Genomic DNA, 20,343 nt, shown 5'->3' on the forward strand with positions numbered 1-20,343 from the left:
TCTTGAGAAAAGAATAAATGCTCATTATGGGAAGGAAAATAAAATTTACAGGACACTTGTCAGTTGTCAGTTTATTTGCCTAGTTATTCCTAGTCTTGGTTGTAACAGAGGCAGAGAATGAGCACTCACGGGTGGAAGTTAAAGGGACAAATAGGAAGAACTTTTTAACAATCTGAGCTGTCCATCAATGGAACAGGCTTGAGAAATTTTGAGCTTTTGGTGCCTGGAAGCCTGGAGTCAGGGAGCTCAAGGTCTTTGTCTCAAGGGTGTAGGATGATCCTGCCCTGAGATAGAGGTACCCTGCCTTCCACCCTGAGGTTTGATTCTGCTGTGAATCCTTGAGCCCACTCAGGACTTACTCACCAGGGTCAATCTCATAATTTCTCTGGTGACTTTCACCATTTTTTTGTTTGTACCAAGATCCTCAGTAAGGTGTTTTATATTGCCAACCAGTTCACACATACACGAAGCTGAAATAGAAGTTTGAGAAACAGTATTTACCTTTATTCCATGTAAAAGTACACTCATATTTTCTGTGGTTTTTATTTATTTTTTTTTTTTAACTGATCACAGTCTACTAAGTTGCTATCACAACCACACACTAATGGTTCTGAACCCACCGCCATCCCCTCTTCCTTCCCCTACTAGCTCAGCTTCGCTGAGACAACCCCACCCCCTGCCCCACATTTCCTTCCGTTTCCAGTCCCAATATCTGAGGGGAGAACTTTTCTCTTCACCTCTCAAACAGTCTAAGGAGCCCTTCCCCCTGGTTTTATTCCTTGAAGGGCACCTAAGGATAGCATTGTCTGGAATATATCGCCTACAGGATGTCCTTGCCTGGAGTGGCCAGCAGAGGGACCAGCAGAGCTTCAGACCTCCAGGGAAGTCAGGTCTGTGCCTAGCCCGGCCTCTTCCTTCTGCTAGATGCCCAGGGCTGTCCATTCATTATCTTGTTTATTCATTTGTACATGACATAGTGTGTACTCAACACACAGTGCCTGGCCCATAGTAAGCCTATAAAGTAGAACAACGCAGTTATTCCACACCCATTCGTTGAGCACCTACTATGTTCTAGGTGCTGGAAAACACAGAAGTCAAAGACTTGATACCCTCCCTCGAGGAGCTTGAAACTTGACTAATAAATGGAAGACTAAAAGAGAGCGTAAAATGAGGGACTTTGCTGGTGGTCCAGTGGCTAAGACTCCCTGCTCCCAAAGCATGGGGCCTGGGTTCTATCCCCGGTCAGGCAACTAGATCCCACATACCACAACTAAAGATCAAAGATACTGCATGTCACAACTAAGACCTGGCACAGCCAAATAAATAAAATTTAAAAAATATAAAATAAAAGAGAGTAAAATGAAAGATTATAGGCTTGGGGGTACATGTGGACACAAAAGTAAATGAAATCCATCTAGGTAAGGTTAAAAAACAGAGAAATCCAGACCAAAGCTCAGAACAGTATGTAAGTGCTACCATTTGTGTAAGAAGGGGTAGAATGTTTATGTGTGTTGGCTTGCATATGCATAAAAGATCTCTAAGAGCGCACTTGATAAGTGGGTAACATTGGTTTCTCCAGGAAAGAGTCTAGGAGAAAAGGAGGGAGGGATTGTTCATAGCATGCCTTTTATACCTCTCAGATTCTACACTACCTAATTTTCTCTTTTTCCTTTGGTCATGCCACATGGCATGTGGGATCTTAGTTCCCCTACCAGGGAGGGAACGCATGCCTCTGCAGTAGGAGCACAAAGTCCTAACTGAAACCATTCAGGTTGGGACTTCATCCCACGTGCCAGTACTTGAACCCAGCCAAAACCTAGTCTAACGCTCGAACTGGGGAGGCCAGGACTCAAATCTAGCCGAAACACTGCTTGGGACTTGAACCTGTGATCTTTTCATTAGGGTCACTCACTTGGTGTCTGGACTTACTGAGGCTCAGGTTCTTTGTATCTCATTGCAGGAAGAACTCAGTGAGATACAAAGTGATAGGTAAGAAGTGGATTTTATTCAGAGAGAAACACTCTCCACAGACAGCGTGAGCCATCGTCGAGGGTGAGTGCAGTAGCCCTGAAATGTGGTGTGGTTAGTTGTCACGGGCTGGGTAATTTCATAGGCCAGTGAGTGGAAGAATTATTCCAGTTACTTTGGGGAAGGGGCAGGGATTTTCAGGTGTCGAGCCACTGCCCACTTTTTGGTCTTTGATGGTCGACCTTGGAACTGTCATGGTGCCTCTGGGTGTGTCGTTTAGCTTGCTGCTGCGTTACAATGAGCACATAGTGAGGATCAAGATCTAGTCAAGTTGACTCGTCTGCCATCTTGGACCCATTTGGTTCTAATTAATTTATGTTGTGCCCCTGGGCTATGTCATTCTTTCAAAGGTTGTACCCTGCCCCCTCCTCTCCTGTTTCATAACTGCTGGAGAGAATTCCATGAACTACCTAATTTTGAATGACTTATTCATTCAGTCATAAAGGAGAGATTATGGGAAAGCAGTGTGACTCTATCCGAATCAGCTGGATACAGACAGTATCTCAAGCACAGCAGGACCTGGTGGAGGAATTAAGAAAAGCTCCACTGATGGAGCCCCGGGGACAGGTTGGGGGAGCCGTGGGGAGAGCTGACGCCTCAAGGGTAAGCAGGGCCCTCCGCCCCAACCCTGCGGTGTGGGACAGGCCTTGGCGCTAGCTAACCCACAAGTCCTGGCTTGGTTTTACAGGAGGTAAGCGAGGCAGCCACAGAGAAACACAGCAGCCTAGGGGTGGGGGTGGAGGGCACAGGGTGAGGGTAGCTCTGTGCAAGGCTGTTGGAGCACAGAGATAAACAGAGGAATGTGTGAGGGAGGTAGAAGGTAGACTCTTAAAGAATTTGCATCTGGTTAGACAGCATGGGGAGCAGGCAGAGTCTGCAGCTCTTCTAGGCCTTTCTCTCCTCTCTTGGCCTCTCTGCTTTGTGTGCTCAGCTCTGATGCTGCAGGTGATGTCATCCACTTCACCCATTTCCGTGGTCTGATAGAGAAAATTCAGAGGGGCCAAGGGGATGCTGAGAACCAACCGCAGAGTCGCCTCCACTACCGGCCCGCCCCGAGCTTCTAACCCTCAGAGATGGTGGAGGAGGGCCAGGAGTATGAGCATTTCAAGTCTATTTTAAACCCTACTTTAAACCTTGCTCCTGGATAAGCATCCTGCCTTCTCCACTAGGCAGAGGCCTCAGTCTCCCCACACAGAACTGGACACGTAATCTGTGGGTCCAAGATAGAATGAAAGTGTAGGACCTGCAGTCAAAAATTAAGAATTTTGAGATGGAGGCAGCAGAGTGTCAAACCAAGCAAGGGCCTTCCTAAGCAGGAGGCCCTGTGTGACGGCTCAGGGGGAATAATACACCCACAAAGCTGGTCTTAAAAAAAAAAAAAAGCTGGTCTTAGGTTCAGGTGGGGAACTGGTAGGAGGCAGCAGGGGCTTTGACTAACTTTCCCAGAGGCCCTGAGGTCCAGATTGGGTAATCGCCCTCTGTCTGAGGCCCCAACATGCCAAGCAGATAAGACCCCACCCCACTCCACTCCCTAAGGGTGCAGGAGTGACGTCCAGAAGACAGCATTCAGGGGTGAGGTGAAGCTGCCTGATCCACTAGGCAGGATTTCAAGCTGCAGGCAGCCGTAGGAGCTGAGTCCGGAATGAACTATCATCTGTCCCCTCTTCCCCTCTCCTCCTTTTGATGCCTGGGAATCCCATTCTGGGAGCCTCTGGTGAATGTGCAGTGTGGAAGAAAGGTGATAGAGAATTTGAAACTTGGGAATCATTCAGCTTGATGTTAGTTGACCTGGAAATCAGGAGTTCAAGGGCATCCCTCCTGCCCTTTTTCCTGGCTTGGCATCATTTTACTCCTCGGAGTCATCAGAATTCTCTGCTTGGAGTCCTTACACCTCTGACCCACCCTGCTTGGCTTTTTCACTGCCCTCTTCTTCCATTTCCGTGAAGCAAAGCTCCCTAGGGTTTTGCTGGTCTCATCATGTGTCCATCATCAGGACGCTGTTGGGCTCACAGAGTGAGGACTGGTCTGGTGAAGGCCCAGTTTGGTGTCATCGTGTTCCAAACATGGGCTGTGAAGAAGGCTCCGGGATGTGCTCTGACCTGAACCAGTAACAACATCCATCAGGGGCTTCCTTTCAGCCAAAAGGCTCAGGAATCTGTGGGGTGGAACTGGAGATGGGTGGCTCAGATTACTTCAATGACCCACCCTCAGAACACCAAATTCTCCTCTGCTGAACTTCCTAATATGAAGGAAGGAATGCTGCCACCAGTGCACAAAATACTAATTCCTTCCAAGTGAAAGCTGGGATTGCCCTCAGCCACTAAAGGCTCCTCTGGCACTAGGAAAACAGAAAAGGGAGTCAGGGTGTTCGGCTCATCACTGATCTTGAGGTCCTATGATTGTCACCATATCTTATGGGGTCAGAAGGGTATAGGTGGAATCAAGAGAACCCCTGGAGCACTGAGCCCTGAGTAAAGATATAAGAAGATAGGTAGGGAGTCTCCAGAGAAAGAGAACCAGGGATGGCTGTCTTGACATAAGAGAAGCCTGAGCTTTTTGGCCTGAGCTATTTTGTGATCTAAACCTGGTCACAGAGCTTGCCTTTGGACAGGTCTCATGAATTATGTATCTTAAGGGAAAAGAAGAATGCAAAAACAAATGACTATTATCAGGCTAGACAAGTTACCATAGTAAAGATAATGTATCAGTTGTAAAGATTTCCAGGTCTGTTTCACTGGTAAAAACTAGCCTGAAGTGCTCAACCACCAGATCAACCGGAACCTAAGAGGTGATGTTGTTGACATTTTCTGACCCTTGTGACTTCAATTAACTCAGGCTTGGATTTTGGTGGATACGTCGTGAATGTGCATGTATCCTTAGTTTAAAAATTCTCCAATTTCTGTTTTGGAAATGTCCCTGGTGTTCTCTTTTACTGTGCTGTAAGTAATAAATCCTTCTCCTGCTCTTTGGCTTAGTTATGTCTTTTAGCTTGACCAAGAAGTGGACTGGGTTTTTTTTTGGTAACACAAGCTAGCAGAAGAAACCACTGCTCTACCTGGATCCTCAATAAGGGTTCAGAGTCCTGAGGAATGAAGATTGAAATCAGCCCCTGAACCAAGAACTCCAACCAAGAAGGAGGCTATAGTTGATGATCTACACCCATGTGACTGTAGCCCCCATCTGTTTTTCCCTTCTTACTGGAATATTAACATTTCTTCATTTAAAAAAATTAGAAGATGTATGTATTTAAATATTTTCTCTTTCTTGCCTCTCTTCTTTTCCTTTGCTCTTGGGCAGAGTGTATTGGAATGGCTGCATTTGTTATTGAGGTTGCAGAATGGTGAAGCAGGGTTACTGTGGAATTGGGAAAGGAGTGGACAGTCCCTGGGAGACCCTGAATTCTGACCAGTGGCCCATGAGCTTACTGGTAGGAGCAGGACAAGCTCCGGGGCTGTGGCCCCCTGGGGAGGGGCTGAGGGAGTGTGCAGCTCTGAATCAGATGCGTGTATTATGTTAGGTTTGTTTGCAAATACTTGCTTTCAATCCTTCTCACTCACCCCTCAAGCTAGAAACTTGTTGGTATCCTTGACCACTTCTTGTCCCTCGCCCATCACTTAATGAGATGTCAAGATCTGAAAACTTCATTTCCCAAAGAACCCTTCACCCCACCTTCCCCTCTAGACTTACAGCCTCTGCCCTAACCCACTTCTCCCACAGCTCACAATCATCTCCTTAATTCTCTCTCTGATTCCACTCTTTCCCCTTTCAATCTTGTCAAAAGCCTTGTCAAAACCCTTCTAGATGCAAACATTACCAATTCACTCCCCACAGATATGGTGGTTTAGTATGACAAACAAAACCCTCTGATCACCTGCAACTCCACCTCTCTAGCAGCAGATCCTAAATATCTAGGCCTTTCCCTTGACATTCCAACAACTCTGACCTGATGAGTGTTTGCATTCAAACCTTTGTTCTTTTCTTCTCCTTTTCATCTTTCCTTCCATTAATACTGTCCCTTCAGCCAGATTTATATCACCCATTTACACCTTCATCCTGTAGGACTCAGCTGCAAGCATCACCTCCTTTTTGAGGCCTTTCCTGTCCTCTCCATCTCAGGTGGCCTTGGCCTACAGCGGCCTGAAGCAGGGTTTCAGCTCCCAGCCAGAGACTGAGGTCAGGCAGTGGCAGTGAGAGCGCTAAGTCCTGGCCACTAGACCACCATAAACCAGTGGCCAGTGACAAGACCCTGGCCCATCAGCTGTGTAGAAATGAATTCCCACATAGAGATGGAAAGTAGTGAAACAATTAGTGTTTATTAGGAGGAAAAAAGAGTACAGTACACGTGGACAGACACATGGTGGGCTCAGAGGGAGTCACACCACTGTGGTAGTTTCAATCACGTATGAGGCATTTCTTCCGGGTTTCCTTTGGCCGGTCATATTGCTTTGCCTGGTTCTGAGTCTGTATTTGGTATATCCCGCGTCCTCCCATGTGTGTATGGGCATCTTTTAGCCAAGGTAGATTTTAGTGAAGAGGCCTATGGGTAGTTGCATCACTTACTATGAGGTGATGCCCCCTCTCTTTTGACCTCCCAAGGAGCCTTTCTATGCATGTATAGGCTGGGAGGTCTCCTTAATTTCAAGAATGAGGAATATGTGGTCTTTTATCTCCTATCTGGGCAGGGCCCGGCCTCCTCTATCATCCTGCATTTGTGGAGTTTCTGCTATTATGGAATTTCTGTCCACAGGGGAGAAACTGTTCAGCCTGGGGCCCATCTATCTCACTCTCTCCCAGGGTGCAATGCAGCCACTCAGCTGGATTCTGGACTCTATGTCCCCCTCATCCTCCGCACAGACTTCTCTGACATTGCACTGAACACGTTGTATCATGAATGTCTGTCTATGGCTTCTTTAGACAGTAATCTACTTGCTAACAAGGCCTAGGAATTAGTCTTTCAGCCCTAAGCAGGATCCTCCCTCCCTTATGCTAATCAAAGCCTGGCCTTCTGCTTTATTTATCTGCTGATAAATACCTCCATCAGCTTTCTGTTGCAATGAGAATCAAAAAGAAAGTTCTTACCTGAACTCACACCAACGTCCTTTAGATTTGACTTCATCTTCCTCTCCAGCCCCATGTTTTACCCCTGCTGGGTCTGTCCTCACCCTCCCCTCCCAACTGTCTGCAACAGTTCACTTTGACCTTGTTCATTGCCCTGAATGTCCCCGTGTCCCCCTGCTGTGTGTTCCTACACCAGCCTTGACTCCCCCTTTGCCACTGTACCACTTACTGATTTAATTGTAACTGGTTCGTGTCTTCTCTGCTAGATTCCATGACAATAAGAGCCACTTGAATTTTGCTCGCTCTTCTATCCTAGCCCAGCATGGAACAGACACTTAGTAATATTCAATAAATCACGACATCATGACTTTACAAGCTCTTTTTGTCACCAGGCCATCTTGGGTTATCTAAATGACTGGGAGGAGTCCACAGGACCAGACACGAGGTGGGGGGCAAAGGAACCCCCCAGCTTCAATCCTCAACCCAGAAGCTCTGGATGGAAATGCTGGTTCCTAGGTAGTCAGCGGAGGGGGGAGTAGGAGGAGTTTTAAGGAGAATTAGCTGTTTCCCAAGGTCTGTCCAGGCTCTCAGGGAATTGTGTCCTGAGCCAGGGAGGCTCTCCTGGGAGCACTTCCAGGTGGGGTCAGCAGTGACCCAGCAGGTGATGGAGGTAATAGGAGAGAAGAGTTCACAGTGGAATAGGGGAATGGATTCACGATGAGTGCAGCGGGGCATCTTGACTCATCCTGTGACTAAGAGAGAGTGAACATCCACTGGTTCCCTGCACATCCCAGGGTACTGGGTTCTGGTGGGGAGAGGGCTGAGGAGGGGCAGGCATTCAGGGTGAGGGCTCCAGCACCATCAGCTTATCATACAACCGCCTTTTTCCTTGAAGGGATTCTTGTCCTCAGGGATGCCTTTAAGAAGAGGGTCGTTTCCTGCTTCAGCCTCCACATAATCCTTGATTTCCTTTCCTGTTTTGGAAATCTGGGAGAAAGCAGAGTATGGTTCTAGCCCTTTTCTGTTGCTCAGGATTCATGATTTGCTCAGTCCCAAGAAAACAGGTTTCTGGGCAGGGTGGGGATAGAGGCCGGAGAGGAGAAAGGTGAGAGGCACAGGCAGGTGTGAGAGGGGTATGAGTTCCTTGACCAGAACCAGAAAGCCTGACTCTTACCAGCGAGGGATATTTGGCCAGGCCCAGTCCAGGGACCGAGCTGGGCACACCAAGCCCTCCAGGCTCTGAGGTTCTCTCTTGGGCACCTTTGTGGGATCAAACCCTGCCTCCTCCCACCTCCCAACCCATTCCAGAGGCACCTCTTGCTCTTTCTACTGCCCTGGAAAGGTCCCATCATCCTGCTGTTCATCAAACCTTCCTTTGCGTCCTGTCTCCATGAGGACCAGAAAGGGATAGAGGAGAGGTAGCAGGGAATGAAAGAGGAGGCTCACCAGAGCTCTTGGGTTCTTCACTTCCTTCTTCAGCTGCTCTACCTCCATCTTTAAGAGCTCCTTCTCGCTGAGCTCCTGGGCCATCCTGCCCTGGAGTGACCAGGCCCTGGAAAGCATCCACACCCAGGACTGTAAATCCCCTGGGCACCCCCAGCTCCTCTTCTGTACTCTCCCCATACCTCAACGTCTAACCTCTTCCCTGCTCACCATATATTCTCATCGCTTACCATGGACTCACTGCAGCCCCTGCCCCTACCTGACTGTGAGCTAGGCTCAGGAGGAGAGGATGGGGGAGGCACACACAGTCTATGCCCTTAGATAAGATCTGTCTATGGGGAAAATGGGGATCGGAGCATGGAGAAGGGAGAGAAGAGCAGTTTCTTTCAGTGAGACAGGTTTGGGAAGCAAAGTTATTGCTGCACCTAACAACACAGGTAGTTCATTAGGTGGTTTTCAGGAAAATTCAGGTCCTGTCAGAAGAAAGACTACCCTAGTGGTAAGAGAAAGGCTCTGCAGTCTGCCAGACCCCAATTCCGATTGTGACTTGGCAGCTTCCAAGCTGTTGCTTGTCCTCCTTCAACCTTCGCTTCCCCATCTGCAAAGTGGTATAATAATGGTACCTACCTTATATGATTATTGTGAGGATTAAGAAAATAATAATAATGTATGTAGAATATTTTAACACACTGCCTGACACATAATAAACACATCATTATCACTACCACAGGGTTATCAGGAAGGCCTGCCTGGTGCCTAACCTCAATAATTCTAAGACTAGATCCCAGTCCAGTGCAACCTCAGACCCGCTCACCTGCCAAGAAAGAGCGTGCACTTCAAGACCCAGACGAAGGCGTTTGAGCCTCCTAACTCCTCATCAGCTGAAAGTCTTTAGACAAAGCAGATGGTCTGGAAGCCCAAATCTCTGATGCCTAAGCTGATCATAGGCTCAAGGTTCTAAGCCCATCCAGCAGCTTGAGCCTTCCAGACTACCACCACTGCAGGCAACCTGCCCCCCCGAATCAGCCCCTTTCCTATAGTGACCCCTCTGGCTTAGAGCCCATTTCCCTGTTCTTACCCTCCAGCCCTGCCTGCTCCCCTTCCCATCTTTTCTCCCAAGCCCTCTCCTCCCCTACATCTGAGCCTGCCCTGAGACTATTTCCAATGAGGCAAGTCCTACACCAGCTCCTAACTTTTCTCATCCGAGAAGCCTTTGTGTCCCTCACTCAAGCCCCACCATTTCACCTTACAAGGTTCTCCGAGCTCAAATTTCATTCACTCGTTCCATGAAAACGTACTCAGGCTGCTATGCCCGTCAGCTAGGGGCCACGGCCACCGCCAACACCTGTGTCCACGCTTCTTGTCTCCACGCTTCCCTCTAAGCCCGGCATACGTGTCTCCCTCAGCAGTCCCTGAGGACAGGGCTCACATCCTGATCTCTCTCTCGGTCTCCTCCCAGGACCACCCAAGGGCTATGCCATTTAACAGTCACTGAGCTTCTGCTCAGCCTGACGCCTGTCCAGTGACAAGGGACCCTCTCAAAGAGCAGATTTTAAGGGACCAATGTGGTCAGTGAGGGATTGTTTTATTTTCCTGACTTTAGAATGACAGACTCCCCAGTGAGAGGGGCAGGGAGGAGGCCCAGAGTCCCCCCTAACTTCCCTTACTCCAGGAATCAAGTCCCACTGACAGCTCTGAGCTCTAAGAGTTTGAGATCAGGACAGGACCCCGGACATCATCCAGTCTGAGTCTCTTGTGAATTCAGGAAATGGAGCACATACCTCCTGAAGCAGGCTCGGTGCTCTGGCCACTGTTGCTTCCTATGACTGACGTGTTAATCTGGAATTTAAACCTGGTGCTTCTCAAAGCCAAGTCCTTCCTGTTGTCTAATCTCAGTCCCTTACACTCCACTTGGTCAATTTCATCTTGTCTTGCCTCCACCAGGCACAGAGCATGTACGTACACCAGATCTTCATTGCAGGTAACCCTTCGGAGGCTTGACAACACTTCTCAGGGGACCTCTGGTTGTGTCTTCTCAGTGTCCTGCCTGGTTCCTCTGGCTGCTGCATCGGCCGTTTTCCATTGTTGCGGCACCACCGCCCTGTGGGCCCCCAGCATGACCCGTCTCCATATCCTCTCCACCCTCCAGTCCCCTGTCTCTTGGTGACTCATCCCGAGCTTCCCAAGGAAACCCCCACCCTCTGCCCTTTCCTCCCCTTCCATGAGTGGAAAATCCATCTCCACCTCCCAGAGCAGGCCAGCCCCCTTCCTCCTGTCTCCCACCCCAGCCCCCGCTGCAGCTTCCTCTCCAGGCCCAGGGAGCAATCACAGCCGCCCCGACCTTGGCTTCCTCTGCTAGGAGGGATTGGGGGGCTGGGCCCCCAAAGGGCCCCCCCCCCTTGTCTCCCTTCCTCTGGGCAGGCGACAGAGTGGCAGAGGCCCAGGGTGTGGAGACTAACTTCCTCTTGTCCCCTCATGAGCATGCCTGCCTCTTGCTAGCAGGTTTGGGTCTCACGCAGAGGAAACCAAAAGCAGTAAGAGGGAGGGAAGGCAGAGCGACCAATCAAGGGCAGAGTGAGGTGCAAAACCGGCAGGCTCCCCGGGGAGCCGGGCAGAGGCCGCGGGCCATGGCGGAGCTACAGCAACTGCAGGAGTTTGAGATCCCCACGGGCCGGGAGGCCCTGAGGGGCAACCACAGCTCCCTGCTGCGAGTCGCAGACTACTGCGAGGACAACTACGTGCAGGTAAGCAGAGCGGGTGCAGCCCTGGCACCCCAGCCCCTCCAGGGGCCCAGAGCCCATCCTGACAGGTGCTTGGCCTGGGCGTTGGCTGAGCTATCCTCCCACTCCAGGTCGGCTTTATCCCAGACCCTTAAATTCTAGTGCGGACTCGTGCTCCCAGGCCCTCCTGTTTCCCAGAGCCTCAGAGATGCCCGGGGAAGGCAGTGTTACCCCGTCCTGCTATAGGCCTCAGCCCAGGCTCCTCTCCTTCCGAGCCTCTCACTCAGATCCAGAGGCCTAAACACTCGTCCTCATACACCTGTTGGTGCCATCATCCCATGTTCATGCTGGCTCTAGGTAAGACTTCAGAAGAACTTTCCAAAAATTGTCTTGAACTTGAGATGGATGAGAGAAAACTCTGTCCCTGATATCTGAGGGAGAGCTGAGAGATGTCACACTACGTTGGATTAAAGAGATGGAGTTTGACTCAGAGGCAGGGGGATGGACAATATGACTGCATGCAGCAGACTACCAGCAAAATTCAAGGAGAGTGGCATTTTAGAACAGTTTTCTAAATTGTGGGGTTGTCCCAGGATAGAGAGTAGGTGCTTGGATGAACAGAAGAGGACAGCCTTTATAATGGCCTTGTGAGACAGTATCATTATTCCTGTTTCATAGATGAAGAGACAGCAGTTCAGCGAGGCAAGGTGACTTGTCCAAGGTCACATCGCTTGGCAATGGCAGAGCTGGGCATCAGCCTAGCCTTCCTGACTTCTGAAGCTGAACCCTCTCCTCTCTGTCTTTCCCTCCCTGACATGCTGTATGATTTTAAGACAGTTTATTTGCATTTGCATTGGGACCTCCCAGGTACGTAGGAGTCAGTGTTGAAAAAAAATAAAAATAAAAGGAGAAAATGCTTATGAGAAAATGGCAGATTAAAGAGAGATAATGGTAACAGCAGTTAAAGTGCTTTGCACCTGAACTGCCTTCATCGTCCCCTTCAGTCCTCACCCCAGTCTGTGAGGTGAGGACCATTCCCACTTCACAACCAGGAGGCTGAGCTTCAGAAAGGTTAACTTATGTTCCCAGCGTCTCCAAGCTAATGGTAGAACCCAGATTTGAACAAGCAACTTTGACTCCAGAGCATTCCCCCCAAACCTCTAGTTGAAAATGCTACTCCCGCTGCAGATATTGAGTGACTGTGGGTACTGCAACTGAGCTGGACTGTGGCTTGTGAACCAGCTGCATCCCCCAGCACTGGAAGGCAAGCTCCTCCCATGGACTAGGATGGAGGCTCTCTTTCCCAGTCCTTCAATAACTTCTGTGCATCTCAAAGCACTTCTGGATGGGTTCTCATTTGCACACACGGTGTGCACACAGAATTTGAGGTCAGAAAGACCTGAGTCCAATTTCCAGCTCCTGGACATGGGGCAAATTTCCCTTGTGATTCTTATACCTTTTATCACAGTGGTTACATGGGTTAAACGTAATAATGTATTAGCACATTTAGCCCAATGTTTCTCCCTTAAGGAGGGCAGGATAAATGGCAGTTGTTACCATCATCATCATCTTTCATCAGATGGATGAAAGACAAATATAGATATTCAAAGTTAATTCTAGTGAGGTGAAGCAGCCCTTGCAAAAACCCTCAGGGCATCAGAAGCCCTGACCCAGGTCAAAATCCTTGGATTTCAGCTTCCTTCATGCAGAACACTAACTACTAGACCACAGAACCAGTTACCTTTCCTGACTTCTCTGAGGATTTTCTGAGAAGCAAGTGCCTAGGAAGGATTTGGATGACTTCTCAAAGCTAGTATTAAGTAAGACCTGGTTCCCACGACCTCCCCCGCTTCCTCATACTGCCCCCTCCATCTCAAGCAGGTGTCAGGAAACCCTTGGGGAATGGGGGAGGACAGGCTGGGGTCAACTGCAGAGTTCTCTGTCAGGGTCCACTGAGTTTGTAGACAGGGTAATTTGCATGATGAATAAGCAGTCAGCCATGAAGATGGATCCCAGACCTTTGTTTCTCTAGACCTGACTTTGGGTCAAGACCAAAGCCAGGGGTCGGTAGGCATCCAGGCTCTGTACCCCCAGAGCTGGGCCCAAGCAGACATGTTTCCTGTTTGGACCGACAGGAAAAATCCAGTGATGAATTCCACATGCCAGTCCAGGGAGGGGCGAGTACAAGAGAGGCCAGCTCATACAGAGGAGTAGTCACTGCTCCATTTTGGGCCTTCATTTTCTCATCTACTAAAGGACAGTCTTGAACTAGAATTAGACCTGTTATTCTTTCTGGATTGATCTCTTTGCCTTTTCAAGGCACTCAGTTATGTATGCTGATGAGATGTAAATTTGATGCAAATAAGCATCTCTTAGCCTCGATTGGAACAGAAACGCATGGAGAAGCACCTGAGAGGAGAAGGTTCTGGGCCCACCTTTTTGTTCAAGTTTCATTTGGGCTACACTGGATGCTCCCAGGTCTCTTTGTGCACCATGCTTAGATAGGTTCTAGGTCTGTTCTCCACTACAGGCCCTGGGGAGCAACTGAGGGCCCTTAACAAGGAGACCTCAGGGTGCAGCTTTACTGATCAGTCTGCTGGCCTCTCCCCGGACTTGCCCTGGATTGGCCCCTACCCTCGTGTTCCAACTTGAGATGAGGAAGCTGCCTGGGGAACCAAATGACTAGAGAAGCAAACGCTCTTCAGTCTTCAGACACTCCCTGTCCACCCCCTCACCACTGCCTGGAAGTGTGGCCCTAGCCAGCACCAGGCACAGTGCCTGGCACGCAGTAGGAAGATGCCCAGCAAGTGTTTGGGTTTGCATTCAACCCACTGATTAATTCACAAATGCATCTTCATCAAGTTTCATCTGTATGTCGGGCACTAACTATTCCAAGATAGGATACAGAATAAAACAGATGAACTCCCTGACCTCATAGTGCTTACATTCTAGTGTGTGTGGATGTGTGTGTGTGTGTGTAGGAATAGATAATAAAGTACATAGATAAAAAATTTCAGATGGTACTAAGTGCTATGAAGAAAACAGTAAATCTAATACAGAGTCAATACAGAGGTGGGCTGGGGGAGATCTTAGGATGGTGAGGGCAAGTGTCTCTGAAGACCTGAAGTATAACAAGTGCAAAGGCCCTGAGGTACAAGCAGTCTGAGCTTGATCAGGAACTGAGACCCAATAGCCAATGTGGCTGGAGGCCCATGAGTGAGAGGGAGAGAGGAAGGGGATGAGAGTGAGGAGAAAAACAGGAGCTAGCCTTGTGGGACCCTATATAGGCCCGGGTTACATAGGCTACACTTTCCTGGAGGCTCAGACAGTAAAGAATCACCTGCAATGCGGGAGACCTGGGTTTGATCCCTGGGTCAGGAAGAGTCCCTGGAGAAGGGAATGGCAACCCACTCCAGTATTCTTGCCTGGAAAATTCCACAGAGAAGCCTGGTGGGCTATAGTCCACGGGGTCACAAAGAGTTGGACACAACTGGGCAACTAACACTTTTGCTATATAGGCTACAGTTAGAAGTTGCTTTATTCTACCCCTTCTGGGCTTCAGCTTCTTATCTATAAAATGGACCAAATTATTGGTTCCCAAACACCACCTTGCAGATAAGAGTTAAGCCAGGAGCTCAGGAGTCACCTAAGGAGCTTTTAAAGGTACAGATTCACTGGCCGCATGCCCAGGGGATTCTGGTTAGAAGGTCTGGGATGAGGGCCTGAGGTTGGTTGGTTGGTTTTCAAGTCCAATAATAATCTCTTCCAGCTGGTGTTGGCTTCCTCTTTCATTTCTACTGTTCACCATTTTCTAGCCCCCTAAAAAAAAAAATCACCCCAGGAGGGTGGTAGGGCTAATCCTCAGTGTGACTATCTGAGAAGGGTATCTTTTCCTCCCCTTGGATCCAGTCCCCAAGGCCGCAGATTCACTTTCCTAACACCCCTTGAGTCCTTCTTACCACGTCATTCTTACAGAAACCTCCTCAAACATCTGATGGTAACTGCTTTCTCCCAACTCAGCCTCCATCTTCTCCATACCCTATCCCATCCCAGCCCACCCAACCAAGGACCCCGTGGAACATGCCAGGGCTGTGTGTATTTCAGGCCACCGACAAGCGAAAAGCGCTGGAGGAGACCATGGCTTTCACCACCCAGGCCCTGGCCAGCGTGGCCTATCAGGTGGGCAACCTGGCTGGGCACACCCTGCGTATGCTGGACCTTCAGGCGGCTGCCCTGCGGCAGGTGGAAGCCCGCGTGAGCACACTGGGCCAGGTAAGAGCTGGGGAAAGGCTGCTCGCCTCAGCCCCTAACTCTTTGGCCCCACCCGGACATCTTCTGCAGCAAAAGTTCTTTCCTGCCTTCCTCTACATCCACAAACACCCACCTCTATCCCAGAAAGTTGGCACGTGCCAAACTTTTTGAGCTTCCTTGCTTCTTCGGACCAGGAACTCCCTGATGGCAGAACTCTTTTTGAATTCCTTCCTACATGATAGAAAGCAAGCTCTCCCCCATCACAGTGGCTACATAGCACAGAAACGAGGCAAATGGACCCTGTTTTCATCTAAACAGAAGTGGTGACTTTATAAATATCCCAAAATCAGACTGCTTGCTTGACAAGGTCATTCTCGGCCCTGGAGGCACTGCCACCACCACACAGACCCCACCCCATCTCGCATATACACCCTCCTCCTTCCTTCCTGAATCCTCGGCCAAGGAATTACCCCATAAACCACACGCACAGAGCTACATCAGCTTGGCCTGTGCATCACTCGCCCATTCAGTGCGTGTCTTTTTCTCTCACCCCAGTGGACTGAAGTTTCCATCCTCTCAGAGATGTAGGTTTCTCCAAAGAACATTCCAAGAGGAAGCTGATTCGCTTATATTGTCCCCCAAGAGGGAGAGGTGGTTCAGCCTTGATTCTCAGCCACCTCCACGTTATCTCCCTCTGCTCCCAAGCTGGCCCAGTCTCTTCCCAGCACCCCTTAAGGATGCTGTGTTTTCCCTGCTCAGCTAATAATAACCCTTGTTCTCGTCCACCGGAAGTTGCTCCAAAGTGGCTCCATCCTCTGCTGGCAACTCTTTACCCAAATGCTGTGCAACCTTAGGGACAAAACTCACTCTTTCTCTGCACCTCGCTCCCTTAAGTCTCTCCCCCTCCCCAAAGTCTTAAGGGAAAGAGCGCCATCACCTCCAACTCTGTCACACAGATGGTGAACATGCATATGGAGAAAGTGGCCCGAAGGGAGATCGGCACCTTAGCCACTGTCCAGCGGCTGCCCCCCGGCCAGAAAATCATCGCCCCTGAGAGCCTGCCTCACCTCACACCCTACTACAGGAGACCCCTCAACTTCAGCTGCCTGGATGACATTGGCCACGGGATCAAGGTAGAGAGAGGGGCCCCTCCTCTTTCCCCACAGCACACACTCTGTTTTTTTAAGGCCACACCTCATGGGGATCTTGTTTCCCCAGTCCATGCTCCATGCAGTGGAGGCGCAGAGCCCTAACCACTGGACCACCAGGGAAGTCCCCCCACCCTCTTCTGCCTCATGGCTCCCTTCTCTCTAGATCCTCAGTTCTCTTCCAGGACCATGTTCTTGTCCCACCCTGCAGCCCCTTTCCTTCCTCATTCCCTGAAGCCATCGCCCTAAGTGGCTCTGCTGCTCCCCATGGGGCCCTCTTATAGGAGAGGGGGCTCATCTTCTTCCTTCAGAATTCATCATGACCTTTCTCTTAATAACTGACCTTTACCCTTATCAAAGGAGCTGCTGAGAATGCCGTCTGGGCTCACACATACACACTTGTAGGTGCAGGATGGGGGCGTGTGTGAAGGGGAAGAGCGGAGAGGGAGGATGTCAGGGCACATGAGAATGGTTCCCCAGCCACATGAGAACAGCAACTTCCTCTGTCTGGAGGTTTGAGGTCACTGTGCTGAAGTCACCCAGAGTTGCTGTTGGGTGGGGAGGGCGGGGGATGTAGGCACTCAAATGAGGACATGGTGAAGACGGGCATTTTCTTCTCAGCCCACCTCCTTCTGTGAGGTGGGAGAGGACACACCCTAAATCCCATTTTATCCATTCCTTGTCCCCACACTTCAACATTCCAGATTAGATTGGCTACTCTCCTGTATCTAAACGGCCCCTTGATTTCCTTAACACAACATCTCCCCCTAAAACAGAAAGCACACTCCCTCCTTCAGTCGCCAGGCCCTCTTACCAGTGAGTCCTTCCTTTTATCCAACCTAAATTCTTTATGCCTGAGTTCAAGTCCCTTTTGTCTTATCCCTAGGGGAGAATAGCAGAGGACATCATTCCTCATGTACCCATTCTTGGGGAAATTCCATCACCAACTGAAGAGCTCTCTTGCACATGAGTTCACAGCTTGTCACTTGTACACTCTGTACATTCTGCTCCTCTCTGCCCTGAACTCCCCAAAGCCAGTTCCTCAGGCCCCCGAAAAGGACAGATGGGAGGTTTCTACCTCAACCTCTACCTCCTCAGCTGTGGGCTGGAGTTGGGGTTTCTCAGAGTTAAGGCCCACAAAGCTGAGTGCTCAGAGGCTTTGGGCGAGAGTGGGGCTCAGCTGCTGAGGCCCTGCAAGAGGGAGTGGCCTGCAGACCCTGTCTGCCTGAGACTATGGCAGATTTAAGGCCCGGTCTGCCAAGGGCAAGACTGAGGGGGGTGGGGTGGGAGAGCAGGCTGGGAAGTGGAAGTCGGAACTTGCTCTCCGTCCTCCCCACTCTCCCAGTTCTCCTCTGCCCTTCCCCCATTTCCTCTCTGGGATGGAGGGGGGCTGCTGCAGGCCCCTATGGGTGTCAGCCCCCGCCCTCTGTCCCCCCCCTCCCCGCCCCCCGCTGCAGGATCTGAGCAAGCAGCTGTCGCGGACCGGGACCTTGTCTCGTAAGAGCATCAAGGCACCTGCCACTCCTGCATCCGCCACCCTAGGGTGAGGTCTCCCCACAATCCTAACCTGCCCCCCTCCTTTCCTCCCCCTCAACCAGAAACTACTCCCCACCACCCGCCCCTTCAAGCCAGGAGCCAAACTTCCTCCTCCAACTGCCTCTTCTCCCCAAACCAACCCCTGCTCGCCTGATGCCTTCTCCCTCGCCGTCACCCCTCCTATCTCCCCACCCCAGGAGAGCGCCCCGGATCCCCGAGCCCGTGCAGCCCCCCGTGGTGCCCGACGGCAGACTCTCCGCGGCCTCCTCTGCCTCCTCCCTGGCCTCGGCTGGGTGAGCCCCACAGGTTTTAGCTTGGGGGTGGTCGTGAAGGTGGATTAAGGCTGCGGACCACAAGGGCGGAGCTTGTGATTGAAGGGGCGGGGTCAGTTTGGGTACTGAGTTAGGAAGTGGTCCCCCAATTTAGCAAAGCCCCTTTCTCTCTGGTCTTCAGCAGCGCCGAAGGTGTCGGTGGGGTCTCCATGACCAAGGGGCAGGCAGCGCCCCCACCACCACCCCTACCACCCCCTGCTAACCCTGACTTCTTCCCTCTACCCCCTTCGTTGGAGAAACTGCCTCTGCCCCCACCGGGTAAGGAGCCCCGCCCCCTCCTCCTCTCTCAGCGTTTGGGGTCGTTTTCTCACCTCTCGATCCCCCCCATCCCATCTCACCCCAGTTGCATCCAACTGGGCCTATGTCAGTGAATACTTTGTCCAAGGTAGGAGTGACAGGAAGAAAGCAGAGGAAGCAAGCTAACATAATTTAGTCCCTGCTTTTTACCAAGTCAAAGCTTCTCATCCATTTTCTTGCTTAAATTTGACTGCTTTGAAACTTCACACTCCCATTCAGCAGATGAAGAAACAGCCTGTGAAGTTAAATTAAGTGACTTGCTCAAGGCTTGCCCAGCCAAGTGGCAGAGTCTGATCACCCTACACTGTCCAACACTGCTGTGTTTACTGAGCACCTGCTAGAGGCACTGTGGGAGGAGCAGGATGAACAAGGGCTGCAGGCAGAGAACATCGAATGGGTAGATCCCGGGGCCCTGCTGTCCAACAGGGAAGTTTCTTGGAGTGGATGGGGTTGCCTGTGTCACACTTGCAGCCTTTCTGCTTCTCTCCCAGCCCCAGAGCTGCCCATGCCCCTCGACCTGCCCCCTCCTCCACCCCTGGATATAGATGATCTGGAGCTGCCACCTCCACCCCCACCAGGCTTTGGGTCCGAAGAGCCCAGCTGGGTCCCTGATGCATACTTGGAGAAAGGTACTTGAGTCCTGGGACTGAAGGACAACAGATTGTGGGGTCAGGTTCCCCCACTCTTCTAGCCCAGAGCCATTCTCCCTTCCATTTGCAAAGGTGTGACTCTGTTATCCCGCCGCCCCCCCCCACACACCCACACAGAAAAGCAGCTGGCCTGATACTGAGCATTAGCTCAGCTGGGGAGGAGCCCAGGGCTTAGTAGGAGGCATCTCCTGCCCCAGTCCCCCTGGTGCTCCCTAGGGTGCAGTGTGTGGGCCCCAGCATCCCAGGCTGCAGGAGGCACATCTCATGGCACCCTCCCCTCTCTCCCTCCAGTGGTGACACTGTACCCATACACCCGCCAGAAGGACAACGAGCTCTCCTTCTCTGAGGGCACAGTTATCTGCATCACCCGCCGCTACTCTGATGGATGGTGTGAGGGTGTCTGCTCCGAGGGGTCTGGATTCTTCCCTGGGAACTATGTGGAGCCCATCAGCTGACAGCCTGGTCTCTGCCATGCTGATTCAAGCACTGCCTTGAGTGAGCCTGAGTCCCACACCAAAACCAGCTTCACTCAAGACTGGACCAGGCTTGCACACCTCTGGGCTGTTAACTGTTGTCTGTCCCTTCCCCCCATTGCAGTGGGCGGGGGTCCTGGGAGAGGTACCCAGAAGCCTGTTAGAGACAGGAAAGAACTGGAAACCAAGGTGTTTGGTGATCTTATCCACAGGGGACCCTTGGACCATGCAAGACAGGGTCTCCAGCTGCAGGTGCCAACTTGGAATAAAACTGGTGGCCTCTTGATGATTGCCCTGCAGGATGGGGGGCGGGGTGTGCCGAAAGATTGAAAGGTAACCTGGTTTTTAGGATCCCGCTGAATGACTCACTTTGCCTGCCCTAAGCGGGAATATCTCCCATCTCCTCC

The 20,343-nt window shown here is 50.8% G+C and overlaps 2 protein-coding genes across 4 annotated transcripts; one reads left to right on the plus strand and one right to left on the minus strand.

Annotated features, from left to right (window-relative positions):
• Positions 1 to 6,330: 6,330 nt before the first annotated feature.
• GNGT2 (G protein subunit gamma transducin 2) lies at positions 6,331 to 10,663 on the minus strand. Of its 3 annotated transcripts, none has more exons than XM_065909658.1 (3): positions 10,493 to 10,663; positions 8,533 to 8,638; positions 6,331 to 8,073 (listed from the first exon to the last, which is right to left on the minus strand). In XM_065909658.1, exons 2-3 carry the CDS (start codon positions 8,614 to 8,616, stop codon positions 7,948 to 7,950), a joined length of 210 nt encoding a protein of 69 aa, XP_065765730.1. In that variant the 5' UTR covers positions 8,617 to 8,638; positions 10,493 to 10,663; the 3' UTR covers positions 6,331 to 7,947. The 3 variants fall into 3 exon arrangements, with proteins under 3 accessions (XP_065765730.1, XP_065765729.1, XP_065765731.1); XM_065909657.1 differs by having other exon boundaries at positions 10,311 to 10,663; XM_065909659.1 differs by lacking the exon at positions 10,493 to 10,663 and adding an exon at positions 9,775 to 10,058.
• A 175-nt stretch (positions 10,664 to 10,838) lies between these two features.
• On the plus strand, positions 10,839 to 20,232 carry ABI3 (ABI family member 3). Its single transcript, XM_065909902.1, has 8 exons — positions 10,839 to 11,273; positions 15,354 to 15,521; positions 16,457 to 16,633; positions 18,106 to 18,191; positions 18,382 to 18,477; positions 18,638 to 18,774; positions 19,305 to 19,442; positions 19,755 to 20,232. Exons 1-8 carry the CDS (start codon positions 11,157 to 11,159, stop codon positions 19,916 to 19,918), a joined length of 1,083 nt encoding a protein of 360 aa, XP_065765974.1. The 5' UTR covers positions 10,839 to 11,156; the 3' UTR covers positions 19,919 to 20,232.
• Positions 20,233 to 20,343: the final 111 nt, after the last annotated feature.

This window comes from Muntiacus reevesi, chromosome 18 (genome assembly GCF_963930625.1).
Source record: "Muntiacus reevesi chromosome 18, mMunRee1.1, whole genome shotgun sequence".
In the NCBI taxonomy this organism is placed as follows: Eukaryota; Metazoa; Chordata; class Mammalia; order Artiodactyla; family Cervidae; genus Muntiacus; species Muntiacus reevesi.

Bases quoted from the DNA above. Each gene is read 5' to 3' on its own strand.
- ABI3 (XM_065909902.1), top strand. From the start codon at position 11,157: ATGGCGGAGCTACAGCAACTGCAGGAGTTTGAGATCCCCACGGGCCGG. The intron at 11,274-15,353 runs GTAAGCAGAGCG...TGTGTATTTCAG, and splicing joins GCGAGGACAACTACGTGCAG to GCCACCGACAAGCGAAAAGC. The intron at 16,634-18,105 runs GTAGAGAGAGGG...CCCCCGCTGCAG, and splicing joins ACATTGGCCACGGGATCAAG to GATCTGAGCAAGCAGCTGTC.
- GNGT2 (XM_065909658.1), bottom strand. From the start codon at position 8,616: ATGGCCCAGGAGCTCAGCGAGAAGGAGCTCTTAAAGATGGAGGTAGAG. The intron at 8,074-8,532 runs GTGAGCCTCCTC...GCTTTCTCCCAG, and splicing joins TGAAGAACCCAAGAGCTCTG to ATTTCCAAAACAGGAAAGGA.